At 40.3% G+C, this 14,601-nt stretch overlaps 1 protein-coding gene across 2 annotated transcripts in view; it reads left to right on the top strand.

The window, feature by feature from the left end:
• The window catches only part of MNAT1 (MNAT1 component of CDK activating kinase), a 122,750-nt gene that overhangs the window by 75,672 nt on the left and 32,477 nt on the right, over window positions 1–14,601 (top strand). For both annotated transcript variants that reach the window (XM_071745300.1, XM_071745301.1), the window contains exon 7: window positions 9,123–9,244. In XM_071745300.1, coding sequence (XP_071601401.1) covers window positions 9,123–9,244 — 122 coding nt within the window. The remainder of the gene's footprint in view (window positions 1–9,122; window positions 9,245–14,601) is intronic.

Consider the following 14,601-nt stretch of genomic DNA (forward strand, 5'->3'; position numbering starts at 1 on the left):
ATGTTTGTGCTACAGTTGCTTCCACAGCAGTCTCTTCTTTCAGAACCTGAGGTGACACTTGCTTTTTTTTGTTTAATACAAGTCTTTTAGCAAAAGGATTCACAAAGGAGCCAGTGAAGGAGAAAAAACAGATGAAGTATCTCTTTATTTTATAAGCAGATAAATAAGATTTTTCTTGGACTAAGTAGAATTACTGTGTGATCGTACCACTGTTTTGCTGCCAGCTTCTATTTTCTGTGAGATTGTAGATTTTTTTTTTTTTTTTGTGGCAGGAATAATTCCTTTATCTTTGCCCTTTTACACTTTCCTGGTTATTGTGCTTCAAGGAGCTGCAAAGCTGTAGCCACCGAAACCAGAGTGATGTGATAGACCATGGTAGTTCTTGGGTACACAAAGAGACTCTGCTGTGCTCTCGGGATCAGTGAGGGTTACAAATAGACTTTCTGATCTTGTGAAGCTCTGTGAATCCTTTCCAAAGTACTGCTAAAATTCAGATGCCACAGTGTGCTACTCTGGATGCTGTCATGTGTCCGTGGCTTGAAGCATGATTTTGTTATAGCCATTGTAAAGCTAGATGAAAAATTGCACAGAAAGAAACAAAACCTCTTTGGAAGGACAAAAGGGTATGTTTTATACAGATTAAAAAACCAGTTGCTTCTGCCTTCAGGGAGTTCTTTTGTTTAGTTTAGTAAAATTAATGTGTATTTTCAAAGCAGAGCTGTGAACTGTGTATTATTTTTGCAGTGCGTCTCTTCGTGTCCCCAGAATGATCAGCTAATGTCTACTTGCATGCTCTACATGCAAATGAGGAAACAAGCCTAGAATTAAACTATTTACCACTTTGTTAAAAGCTGTAATTTCTAAATATACAGCTAACAGGTTTCAGTTTTCATTTAAAATTTGTCTACAAATGTAAATGTGATCTGCCAACACTGTGAAGGCATCTCATGTGCTGCTGATGCCTGATGATGCTTGCTTTATTTTTCTGCTTTAAACTTCAGTTTTTCTAAATTATTCTTTTTTATCTTTTTGCCTGTTTCCAATAATTCACTCTGTTTTTCCTATTATGTTCATATTCTTCCTTTCATCTGCCTTTATTGTCCTTTTCTTCATATTTTATTCCTTTTATTTTTTTGCCCCTGTTGCTATAAAAACTTCCCTGCTTCCTTCTGCCAGACAGTTATCAACCTTTAGCAGTCCCTCCTTAGAATCTAGCTATTCAAGGAATCTCACTTTTTGTTCTATCAGGCAGACATAAGCCATGCTGAATGTGGTGTTTTGCATCCATCAACTTTTATCTGGTTCTAAGTTGTACACTCAGTAAGCAGGGAATATGTCTCCTATTTTCACACACACGGTGTTTCTCATCTTCTCCAGTCTGAGGTCAGCTTTCTGTTCAGTTTTGTTATTTTAAGCAATGTTTCTTTTTAAATCATCTGTCAGACTCTGCATTCCTTTAAAAGGGTACTGTATAGCTGTGGCTGTCTGAATGGGGGGAGCTGCTTTAAAGGATCCCAGGAAAGAGCAGACAGTGGAGTGCAGTGATGTATAGTTCTTTATGACCTTTGCTCCTACCAATAAAGCAGCTAATTTTTGCAGGTTCTGCTCTTCTCTAATAAATCCTAAGTCATTTGCTTGCATCATTTTCTTTCTGTGACAGAATAGGAACACCAGTAGGTTCATCTGTACCAAGACTCAAACAGTTGCTGCATGTTGGTGAGGGGTGTGCAGCTCTTGCTGTGCTGTGACCTTCACTGGTGCCTCTGTCCCTCCCTTCCTGTTGTGGGTCATAATACACAAAGTGGCATTTGTCAAATTGATTTCTATTTCACATCTCTTGAAAAATTATGGCTCTTAATGTGGGTATCTAAACCAATATTATATTAAAGCCTTTAATCCTGTAATTAGCCTGGCTGCTGCAGAGCTTGTGCTTTATTGATAGCTAAATCAAAGTGATCAAGGCTCCAGAAGTCTGGTGGTAGAGATGCAACAAAAGTTTGCTTAATTCTGTTTAATGCTGTATGACTAACATAGCACACTGGGAACTGGCATAACAAAGTGAACAGAACATCAACTTTGTCACCTATAGAGAAATCAGAAAACGAAAAGAGCCTGTGCTTGTGCCCTGAGGCCATGTCAAACCCTCTGAAGAACAAAAGAATGCACGAGTTGGTGTTTGCCGGTACATTTGGCCCTCCCAGGGTGTCCAAATACCAAACAGCAGCCGGTTCATGGCATGGCTCTTCAATCTAGCTGAAAGTAGCCAAATAAATATTGCATGCAGGATGGAGCTCCTGGGAACCAGAGCAAAAAGTGCAGGAGCAGCTGAACTTGTGCATACAGCAGGGTGGATCACACAAGAGCGAGTGAGTGCTTGGGAGCTGAGACTGAGGTGGGAGCAAGATTGCAAAATGAGTGCTGAAAACCAGGAGTGTGATCTGCAGTCCTGTTAGTTCCATTAAAATGCTTCTGTGTTTTAATTCTTTGGTACCTAAAATGCTGATATCTTGTATACCGGGCAATTCTTTGACCAGTGCTCCTGATTTTGAGGAAAGCTTGTGAGTTCCTGCCAGAACTCTGGAGTCTCTGCTGAAAATGAGCAAGTGACTCCTTGCAGCAAACATTCAGACTATCCCCTTAGTCCTTACTGGGCTCCAGCAGCCAGCTCTGGAGAAGGCAGTGCCAAACAGGCACTAAAATCCCTTGGTGTGAAGAAAGGGCACCCGGCTTTTCTGTGAGGAGGGTAATCACTAAATCCTAGAACTGGCTGTGACCCAGAAAAACTGCATTTTGGCATGTTAGATGGACACAGGCTTTCTTCTGAGAGATTAGAGAAATGGGGAGTTTTGTCAGGAGCTTAAAAATTAGTCTGGTCAGGTAATTGCATATGTCAGAAAGTTGTGAAAGAAAAATCTGGAGGTGAGTAGAACTGCTGGTGTATTGCTCCATGGTTAATTTTGCAGATTCCTGTTTGCATGTAACAAATCACTTGTATGTGACTGTCTTTGTTAACAGCTTCTTTTGTGTTGTGGAGCTCTTGCTCTATTCCTGCAATTCTTAAAGAAGGCAAATCTTTTAAACCTGTTCTAGCATTTAAAAATCAAATTATGTTACTGTGTGTGTGGGGTGAAGTCTAAATTTAGTCAGATTGCTACTAGGCATCTGAAATCATCTACCTCAGGGAGCAGAGTATGTGTGAATCTTACATTGCTTGTCCTACCACATGTGGTCAGAATCTGGTTTTGAGAGCAACAGGAAAACTTTAGTTGATTTTGGTGGTTCCTGTGTCACATAATTTCTACTATTTCTGTCTTGCTGCTGCTGGATATCTCCATAGCACTTTTTACAATTGAGTAAAGAAATTAGATTTGTTGTTGGTTTTCAAAAGCAGAAGAGAGAGTAGTTAATTTCAGATATTTAAGTCTTTGGAAAAGACTGGGGTAGGAATTTTAGGCTAAGGAACAGAATTATACATTTTATTTTGACTTTTTTGTGTTTGTTTAACAGAGCTGTGGAAGACTGGGAGGGTAAAGGTTAAAATAATATTAACCGAGCCCTCCAAATCTATCAGTTTCATTCTCCTTTTCCTGAGTGTTACTGTACTCAAAGAAAATAGTTAATCAGAATCAGAAGCCATACCAGCATTGCTGATAGGGATTTGTCAATAGTGAACTGAGAGGGTGGGAACTGAAAAGAAAAACCCCAATCTCCATCTTTCCAAAACCTGGATTCTGTTGTGAGCTTAGTAATGAAATAGTTTCCTAGGGTTGCTTATACTGAAAAATTCAAGGAATTTGTAGAATTGTTTTAACATTCACTCAGAAGTATTTGGATAATTACACACTCAAATGACACTGTATCAAAAAGGGTCTTTGTTAACCTTTCTGGCACGCTGCATACAGTCGAAGTGATGCTCAGTGATGTTTTTTAGCAGCCTCATCCCTCAGTGTTCAGTTTCTTTTCGTCTAGCCCCACGTTCCTTAGGCCAGGCTGGGGAGGACAGGCTGATGGTGAAAAGAGTTAAATAAAATTAAAATTGCTGCAAGCAGACTTGATGAGACTTAGCACAGAAATATTCCTCTTCCTGCTATCTGAGCTGTGTGCTGTGTTCTGGTGGTACAGTGATGGCAGATTTACCTGAGTAAGTTTCTAAGCAGGGAGAAATGAAAAAAGCAGAAAGATTGGCTACAACATGCAGTCCAGCCACTTCTAGTAGAGAAACATGCTTTGTCTGGGCAAGTTTTACTGACCCCAATCTCTGGTTTTTGTCTCTTGCCTGGGGATGTTTTTGTGGCATACCTCTTCCTCCTCTTTCCCCTACTAGTGCATTTTTGGTGTCAATCTCCTTTCTCCTCCTCCTTGGCACTTGATAGATTTCTGAGAAGACCGTCAGTTGTTTTTTTGCTGCCAAGGGAAGGAGGTGAAGGAAGGCAATGCCCTTCTGGAGACAGGGAAAGAGAAAGGCAGCAGGATGGGAAGAAGTGTGAACACTGCACCTTGAGGTGGTATTTCTGGAATCTGTATGCTAAAATAACCTCTTTCTGCCAGCAGGCAAATACTGATATACCTGGCTTTTGCCAAGAGTCCCTCCCCAAACCCCTGTGTGAAAAGTGCACTGCTACACTATAATTTTGATGCTCTAATAGCTGCAACTTTTCCTAAAAGGACGTGGTTTTTTTTTTTTTTAATAAACTCCACGTCACTGCAAGGGCAGCTCTTCTCTGTATATAATACATGGTTGTTTTCCTTAATGCCATTTTGTATCATAGTCTGAAACAGAGTGACTACTGCTTGTGTTTCTACTGTTTAAACTGAGGGATGTCTCAAAGAGTTTATCTAGAATACTGAAAAGTAAGTCTTGCACTCAGTTTTATTTGTGGTGCAAAGATGTTACTTAACCTCCATCCCAATTTAATTCTGTATTTCTCTTATCTAAAAACACGCAGCACATGAATGGAAAGTCAGTTGCTCACAAATCTACTGCTGTGCAGTTGTTACATAAACAAAGTCATAAGGATAAGCAAATGCCTTCCTACTAATTAGCAGTGTGTTTTGTGGTTACATGCATTCCAAAATGTAATAGACAGCTACGGTGCCTAAAATAATCCCAGAGAAAAAACTCATATGCCACAAAGATAGGGGTGGGAAAGAGGGGAGGCAGGAAAATCTGTTGTCTGTGTTCTTGGAAGCCTTTTCCATCTCCATTTGGATATTGTCAGCTTCTTTTACACAAACATTACAGCATCCAAGAGGAATTAGAAATACTTACTCATGACCACAACGTCAGATCTTTGGTTTGTCAGGAGAAAGCAATGCAAAAGCAGGATCCTGGACCTGCTGCTTTCATTTTGGTTTTAGCTTGCTGATAAATGCCTCCTAATGCTGGAAAGAGGTAAGGCTGGCTATTTAGGTGGAATACAGGAAATTGAAAAATCTTACCTCATAGACATGAAATGGTTTTTGCCTCACTAAAAGTGCTGTGTAAGTCCTAAGTAAGTTATTGTCTCTTGTAATGTCTCTGAAGTTACACAACAGTTTCCCTCTTACCAGTCTTTTTTACTTTCATACCAGTCCCTTTATACCAGTGGCTAGGGACCACTCAGGACAGAGACACAAAACAAAAATGCTACTGGTCAAATAGCTTTTAGCTGAGATGAGTCAAATTGAGCCTTTGAACTTCAATAAGTTTTTGTTTTGGTTTGGTTTTTTTGTAAATGCACTTTATCCCAACATCAGTGGGAGCAGGAAAGGTGACACTTTTCACTGGTAAGTTTTCAAAGGTTTCCATCTCAGGTCTTTTGCACTGATCTGTGCCATACCCAGTGGTGTTGTGACCACACTTTAATCTGCTCAGGGATAAACAAATTTGAAGCCTGGGGGCTCAGGAGCCTGCATGGCTGTGCTTGCCTTGCAAGGAGTTGGCAGTGTAGATGCAGCTTGTTCATATCCAGAATGTCTACAGGGTTGATGGAGTTGCAGGGCTTGATCAGGATCAGCCCCTTTCAGGTGGGAATTCATATTTTAACTCTTATGCTTCTTTCTAACCCTTTCCTTAATCAAGGCAGACTAAAATCCAGTTGATAGAAAAATGCCTTTACCTGAAGCTATCTAGACCAGACAGCTATTGAGCAGGAACAAGGCTGTGGTGGGGTTTTTTTTGTTTCTTTTTTTCCTTCCCATTTAGAAATGGAACGTAATCCATGTTGTCAAAGCCCACCAGCTAAAGTTGTGATTTTGGGAAACGAAAACAAATGAGCTGTGTCATACAGCTTCACAATCTTCTTGAGGTGCAGATCTGCTGGCTGAATGCAAACTCATGCAGTTGCTTTGCTGTGCAAAAGTACCTCTTGGTTCCTAACATTGGCCTAGTATATAGGTGAGAATGATGCAGGAGGGAGTCAGTGCTTTGAAACTGATCTTAATGAACAAGAAATGAGTTACCATTATTAAATGGTGAAGATAATTAACTGCTGGAGCAACTCACCTAGGGGTGATGTGCCTGGACCTTTATGATCTAAAATCTTCAAGTCTAGATTGGATGCCTTTCAAAAGAAGGTGCTTTGCCTGAACTGGCAGTCCCTGGGCTTCCTACAGGAGCACAAAATATCCTGGCCTGTGATGGACATGAGGTCTGACCAGGTCAAGGATGGGCAGTTGCTGTGTGCTGCTCCTCTTCTGATGTTCTCCTCTCAGGGCCACCACAGTGCATTGTTTTTGCAGTACTGCACAGAAAGGTCCTGGTCTGGCTTGGTGGCTTCTCCATGGCACAGACAGTGCCCACCTTACAGTTGATGTGCTGAGCAGTCACCCTCCCCACCATTCACAGGCAGCTCCCATGCTGATCCCTCCTCTCCTTTGGCACCTTGGAAACCCCACAGAGAGAGGAATTAAAATGAAACATTTTCATCCTCTCTGTCCATAAGTTCCCAGATGGAGATGGACATTTCTAGCAGCATAAATGGTGGTGGGGAAGGAGGCTTGTGGTGAGCCTTGTGCATTTGTTGTGAGCTTTCCTGTGTCTCTTGGCCAGCATCAGCAAAAGTCACTCTTGTTAAAAACGTGTCAGGAATGCACCAGTGGCAACTCCACTAACAGCGAGCAGCTGTTCTGGTGATGCCCTCCAGAGATATGGCTCCTGCAATCTGAGCTGCTCTTTTTTCTTTTTTTTTTTTTTTTCCACACACAAGTGATTTCCCAAAATATTTATCATGGTTTTTGCTTTTTGCCGGAAAGCGATTTTTCTTTTCTATGGCTGGAATAAAATTAGGAAAGACTCAGACTTTTCACCACATGAGGGTGTAGGCATGGGAAATGTTGATGTGTCTTTCTCTTTGGTTTGGTTAGAGGTAATGATATTGTTAAAAATATAGGTCTAAAAGTATTATGTCAACATTAATCTCTTACAAAGAGTCAAAGAGTGTCACATGCCTGCATGAATCTGGTTACAAAGAACAGTATTTTCTTGAACTTGGGTAGTATAAATAGACAACTTCTAACAATATAAAAACCTGTTCTTGTGTCTTAAAATACCATGAAGGGAGATTAAAGGTGAATTTTTAATCTTTCTTTTCCAGCCTCTTTTTCTAATGTGTGGTTGCCTGCTTTTAATATTGCAGGGCCAGTTTTTGGCACAGAAATAGCAGTGATAAATATGTTAACTCTGGAAGTTGGAGAGTCTCACAGCTAACTTGAGAACTTCCTTCACCACCTTTTGCCTTCAGGACACTGTCACCGTAGCAGTGTTAGCAGGAGCCCCACCAGGCTCCCCAGCAGTGCAGAAAAAGGGCAGATCTGTTCTCATCAGAAACACAGAGGGGTTTCAGTGGAAAACTTGAGCTGCTGCTATTTCCATGGAGATCAGCCTAGATCCATGGTAGTGCTTCTCAAGGACTTACATCTTCAGTTCTGCAACTCTCTAAACAAAAATATCCGTGCTCCAAATTTGGAAAGGTCACTGGGCTCAAACACAAATTTAATTAACAGCTTTCCCCTTCTACTGACTTTTTATTTTCTCTTTAGTTAATTTTAACCCAGTGTCCCACATTAGGAGCCTTTAGTTTGAGGGAGTAGATGCTTACACGAGTTGCCCCAAGGAAATGGAGCTCAGTATGTGATCACCAGTGGGAGCCAGGGCTATACACAGCATTACACCATGGAAAGCTTCCTCTCTCCTGTTGCAGACAAAAAGTCTACAAAAACAATATTACTGCTTTCCTAAATTCCTGCGTTTTGCAGATGTGAAGCTCAGTTTCTACAGGGGAAGCCAGGCTGCTTTGGAGGGGCTCATAGTTCTCTGTCTTTTTGCTGCTGCTGCTAATTTTTGTGAGCACCATAGAATACAGTAGAAAATTGAAACTGTGTGAAAGATCAACAAATCAGTGTAGAATGTCACGCAGCAACATCTGTTAACTTTGGCTCTATCTCATATCCTCCTGACCCCTCCTTTCCAGCCACAAGTCTCCTGTTTTGTGAGAGCTCAGAGTGATAGGGACTTGGGGGTGGGGGAAAAGTCGAGCTGTTTCTCAGTGGGCTGTAGGGCTTGCAAAAGTACATCTGGAATGAAAGTTTTATGGTTGTGTGTTTCTATATTTTTAGTTATGAAACAAATGGGAATTTGCTGAATGAATTAATTGTATTGCACTGTAAAGGTCTATCCTGAGAGCCATTATGTATGGGAGCTTACAAAGCCTGCAGAGAGAAATGAAAGCAGCTTCCCTTCCTAATTAGGGCTTGCAGGAAATCATTGATTACAGAATCAAATACAGTTGCTCACTGACATTTGTTTGATATTACTTCTGATAAATGAAATTTTTACCTAATAATAATTTTACTAGTGAGCAGACATACTCTCTCATGGTAAGCCTGCCTTCAGTAAGACTTTCTCCTTTCCTTCCTACCTTGTCCAAACAGCTATAGCTAATGAAAAGTTACTTTCCATCTGTAGATCCCAGTAAAAAACTTAAACCATGAAGAAATGATTGATGCAGAAGAATACATCCTATTCCTAATGGGATGCCTGGATCCAGGTTAATGGTATAAGCTTGTTCTTGTGCTGCATTTTTATAAAGCAAAACCTTGACTTGGTATACAGAAATGTTTTCCTTTTTTTTTTTTTTTAACAGGGTCAGCCTATTTCACTAGCTCCTATTCAAAAGGTAGAGGAAGCTTTGTATGAGTATCAGCCTCTGCAAGTGGAGACATATGGACCACAAGTTCCAGAGCTTGAAATGCTGGGAAGGCTTGGGTAAGTAAAAAGCTAATTAAAACAGCAAGTTTTAATTACCATTTCATGGCATTACAGCTGGGACTGTTACCATCTTCAGCATGCAGGTTTGGGGTTTTTTTTTCCTGTTCCTTTTTTTTCTTTTTCTTCTTTCTTTTTTTCTCTTTTAAAGTTTCTTAATGAAATACTAGACTTCCTGCCCAACCAACATTTTGTTTGGGTGGATAAGCTGAAATTTTTGGTCCTCTAGCCTTTATAGATCTATTGAGAGCTGGACTGGATTGCATTAGTGTTGTTAAGGTTGTCCTTGGCAGTTGTAGTGAAGTAGCTGTTCATTTTCTGTTGCACGGTATTAAAAAATAAATAAATAAAAATCTGGGGCTTAATTTACCCAGCTGTAAGCCAGTAAAAATATTAAAATTGGGCTGTTTGCCATGGAAAAGGGTAGATTTGCTTGTCGAGTGCTGTCTACAGTCAAAACTGCATTTGTGAGAAATGAAGCACAGAGCTTAACTTTGTCAAAAAAATATAATACAGGGCTGGTCCAGCAGCTTGGCAGCATCATGGTGTGCAGCCATGTTTGGGAAGGGAGTTTGGGAGCTTGCTGTGCCTTGGTAATGGAGGTTGAGAAGCCCAGAAGTGACCTGTCTGCTCTCTAAAGACATATCCATAGCTGAAACCCCACCTGAAGATGTGTAGCTGCTGTGATAGTGTCACCCAGCTCATCATGGTCTAACTTTCAAGGTCAACAGCCCCTGAATGCCTGGAAAACCATGTGGCAGAGTAACTGTGCAGACTGCCAACACAAGAAAGAGTTTTAAAAAATAACAGTTTATCTTTGACCATGAAATATGGGAAAAGTGAAGCCACAAAGTACTGAACAAAGTCGAGACACTTTAGTATGCAATTTCAGAGACCACTGAAATCCAAACAGGAATCCCATCTGGTTCACTGGCACAGGAGTGGTAGTGGTGGATAAAAAATAATAGTGGTAAATAGACTTTTTCAAGTAAATAAGCAAACTAATGGTGCTTCAGAAAATAAAAGGCTGCCTGGAATTAATATTATCTCCATTTTTCTTGTTTCTGTGTCATTCTGTTGCCTGTAACTATTATTATCTGATATCAGGCTTCCAAGACCAAGTACTAATTAGCAGTTTAAACTTGGGCAAAGCCAGACTCAGCCTTCAGCACCTGCTTGGATGAGGCACAGCTGTGAGGGACCTCCTGTGCAAGAGGAGCTTTGAAGCCCTCTCAGCCCTAAGCCTCATCACAAATGAAAATGCTCTGGTGGGGGGAAAAACGATTTTTGTAGGGAAGGCTCCAGTTCCTGTCCCTTTGCCTGTGCCCCCCTATGGTGAGTGATGATGTCAGGATCCAACAGGACCCCTGTGCTGTGTCCATCCCATCCAATTAATTGCCTGTGGTACCAGTTTGAAGGCAACCCAACACCTTGCAAAACAAAATCTTTAAATACTTGCAGTTGTGTTGCACCATCTGTGCACAGGCGTGTTGGGCTGTGCAAGCAGTGCTCACAGTCTTCTTGTGGAGACACTTTGTCAAGTGCCATTTTATTCCTCTGGCCACAAACAGTCGAGGTTCTACAGCTTGGTTCTGGAGGTGATGAAAGAGTTAAGAGCAGCAGGGGTGCTGGGTGGCTCTGGTAGCAAGGGCTGCGTGGTGGTGCCCACCAGAGGAGTTCTTCTGAGTCCTGAGGCTGTTTTGCAGTTCCAAAGCAAATACATCCATGCTGTGGGTTCCCAGCTGGTACAGCTCTAACCCTAATTCCACGGAGTGTCTGAAATACCTTAAACCATGCAAGGCTATTCGTTTATGTATTTGTGTTTCTGTGTTTATATGAACTCATGGGCATTTCCTGTTGGTGATGAATGCTTAACTAATGTGCCTCTGTCCCTGCTTTGGGTTTTTTCAGGCAGCTGCAAACAGCTGCCTGGGTGAGGCAGAAGAGCTGGGCACAATGTTATCTGTTCCTGCTGAAGATTTTTTGTTTCCTCTTCATTTGGACTCAAATAAGGGCAGGTTAAATCTAAATATTTGTTGTTTTGTTTCTCCCTCTTTTCATGGTCTCATTAATAATTTTGCAGTCTGACTATTTATTGCTGTTAAGTACTTCCCTCAAATGTGCAGGCTGTTATTATCTGAGTTTCTGGAGCCAGAATTATTGCAAAGATGCTGACAATCTGGAGACGTTGAATTCACTCTGGTAGTGTAGTTTATTGACTGCCTTTTTTGTTTGTTTGTTTTCTTTTGTTTTTTTGAGATACGGTTTATTGTCTTCAAAAGACTGCATGGAATGGGCACTTTGAATATTCCCATCTCAACCACTTACCTTCTGCAACACTCACTTACTTGCTTCAGATTTCAACATCGTTGTTGCTTGTTGCTTTTCTTTCTGAGTAAACTGCTGTAGTGAAGGAAACAGCTGGGAAGAAAGTTTCCAGCAAAGGCAAGAAAGGGCAAGAAAAAGGGTGAATCCTTAAGGGATCATTTGTTAGGGATCTTTTATAATTAAAATCTTGATCTTAAGATGACTTGTGTGCAGTCCAATAAACTTGATTCTGCATCCTCCTGCTGCTTTCCTGTATGGGTTTTGCATCTTTTGTAAAAAGAAATTTATGTTAAACTAGTTTTGGAAATTTAATTTCAGTTTCTCTTGGGGCCATAAATTTTCTTTTTTTTTTTTTTTTCTTCTTCTGTGAACTGCAAAAAAGTATTAACATCCACATGGTGTAGTTTTTGCTATTGTGTTAGGAGTCTGAGAATATAATAAAGAAACAGATTTTTTTTTTTTTTTTCCCCAACAGAAATGACTGATACAATGTGCAGGGTTTCTGTCCTTCAGTGGCACCCCAGGTATTTTTAGTGGAGTATGGTTTTCCAGAAGTAATGAAATACAGGCAATAATCCTCAATTACGTGTTTTTTTTGGGAGCACTATGTATTATATGAACTTGTAGGCAGTATTTAACCTTCTGGGAGGGGGAGTGAAGCTTTCTCTATGATAGAGGGTCCTGTGACCAAATGTCTGTGGAGTTCCTGCAAGACAGTCTCAGGTGCTGGTAGTCCCAGGATTATGCACTGCATGTGACAGGTTGGTGATGCTTTGACATGAGTGGCAGAGGTCATTTTGGGTGCTTGGCCTCTGGGGCCAGTTCTGTCCCAGCTCTCAATTGGAAATCATAGAATCATAGAATGTTAGGGGTTGGAAGGTACCTCTAGAGATCATCCAGTCTGCCAAGGCAGGATTACCACACAGGAACACATCCAGGTGGGCTTTGGGAGACTCCACAACGTCTCTGGGCATCCTGTGCCAGGGCTTTGTCACCCTCACAGTCAAGAAGTTCCTTCTCATGTTGAGGCTGAAATGTAATTTGGGAGGAAGAAGGGGAAAAGTCATGTATGAGAGACTCTCTTTGGAGACTGGTGCTGTTCTTGGAGAAAAGTGGTCTCTTGGATCAATGGAACATGTCCTGGAGGCAGGCTCTGTGGCTGGTTTGTCCCTCTGTTCCTGGGTCTATGTGACTGGGTCACTCCTGAGGTGTTCACTGAAAAATTTTTGGTTTCTGGGTGGAGATGAAGGCAAGCTGCTGATGGTTGCCTCACCTTTAAAGAGCCCTGTCTTACCAAGCAGGCACTTCTGCCATCACCAGAAACAGCTTAGGATACTTTGGCTGAAATAGGGATTGTCATCTAGACAATGTTTAGATCAGTTTTTAGTTTAGATCAGTCCAAATCTGTTGATCTGCCAAAGTCATTGCAAGGCTGTATAACCTACCATGGCTTTTGGGGAGCCAAGGTCTGTGGTGGAAAAGAAAATGAGTACCTGGATGCTTGGGCACTCATTGCCATGATTTTACTTAGAGGTTTTTCTTAGAAGAGCAAAAATTTTGTTTTCTTTTTTCCTTTATTTTTTTTTTTCCCCCTTCTAGTGTTTTAGCTGAGTACACTGAAATTGTGTGGTTGGAGGTCTGGACTTTTTTTACTTCAAAACAAAAGAAATGAAAAATAAAACAAACCCTGACATGTCAAGTAGTGAAAGACCAAAACAGGATGGGGATGGGAATTAGTTTGTTGTTTTAAAGATGTATGTTTTTTTAATGTAGCTTTGATTAAAAACAAAACAAAACTCAGAAAAACAAAACAAAAAAAAAAAACACTGATCAAAAAGATGTTTGTTTGAGGTCCTGAAAAATGTAGACATTCTTGGCATTAATTGTGAGTGTATATTCAAGGAGTATGTTCAGGAGTGGCCACACAGCATTCTCACACCAAGTATTTACAGCTGTGGAAGAGCCATGCACAAGCTACTTAAAAACTGACTATAAATTGAAAAATCTGTTTATGCAATTAACATTTTGGGTAAAGATGTGTGAACTTCATGTCTCAAAATTTAGAAACACTCTCTTGTATTCTGAAGTGGATCATAGTCTGAACACAGTACCACTCCTATTCTCGCCATTCTTAAGAAATAGAGATAATTTACAAGGTCAAAAATTGCTGTTTGCACTCCACTTAAAAATTCCCTGCCTTAACAGAGAACTTTTGTGCAGATCCTTGTAATCAGGTCAGTCCTGGGCTGTTTAAAATAAAACTGTGTTTGTCTACTTAACTTCGTCTGGAGAGGTACATCCTGAATGTATACATGTGAATATATATTAAAAAAAAAACAAAAAAAAAAGGGTTTGCTTCAAAAATTTTTGCTTTTCTTTAGGGAAAAATGAGACTTTCCTTTGATCTATCAACTTGTTTTCATGTGTAACCACATTGTTAGGGTTTATTAGTGTTTTGTCTAAATATGATACAAAAAATAAAGTTCAGTGATGAACCGTTATCCAATAAGCATAGGTAATTTACTTTGGTAATTTATAAGTTAAATCTAAGCAAAATATCATTTTAAGACTGGAGGGTAAGTACTGCAGTAAAATCACAGTGCTGTGGTCATAGTCTCTACATGGAACAAATGTATTTTAGCCCACTGTGCTTTTTGTAATGAAGAACTGGAGAGATTCATTCCTTTTTTTCCTAGTGTAGGACAGCTCACTGATCTTAAATTCTGAATTAAGATTAGGAGGTTGGACTTCATATCTGCTAGAACTTTATTAGTGTTTAATTTTTGAACCTTCATTTCAAATGGAAAATTTCTGCATTCTTTGTTATCCAGTGTCGTGTAATTTGAAACACGTGGAGTTCTGGCACTTACCTGGAGATGACTCCTGTAACTTCTTTGTCAATTGTAGTGATTTTTAAAAATTTTACTAATTTTTAGTAGTGAAGCAATAGTAAGTATCCTCTCTAAACTACTCTTTAACCATAGTTGATCTGGTCTTAGGCCAGATTAGTTTTGGGTAAAGCCCTGACA

Source organism: Heliangelus exortis, chromosome 5 (assembly GCF_036169615.1).
Source record: "Heliangelus exortis chromosome 5, bHelExo1.hap1, whole genome shotgun sequence".
In the NCBI taxonomy this organism is placed as follows: domain Eukaryota; kingdom Metazoa; phylum Chordata; class Aves; order Apodiformes; family Trochilidae; genus Heliangelus; species Heliangelus exortis.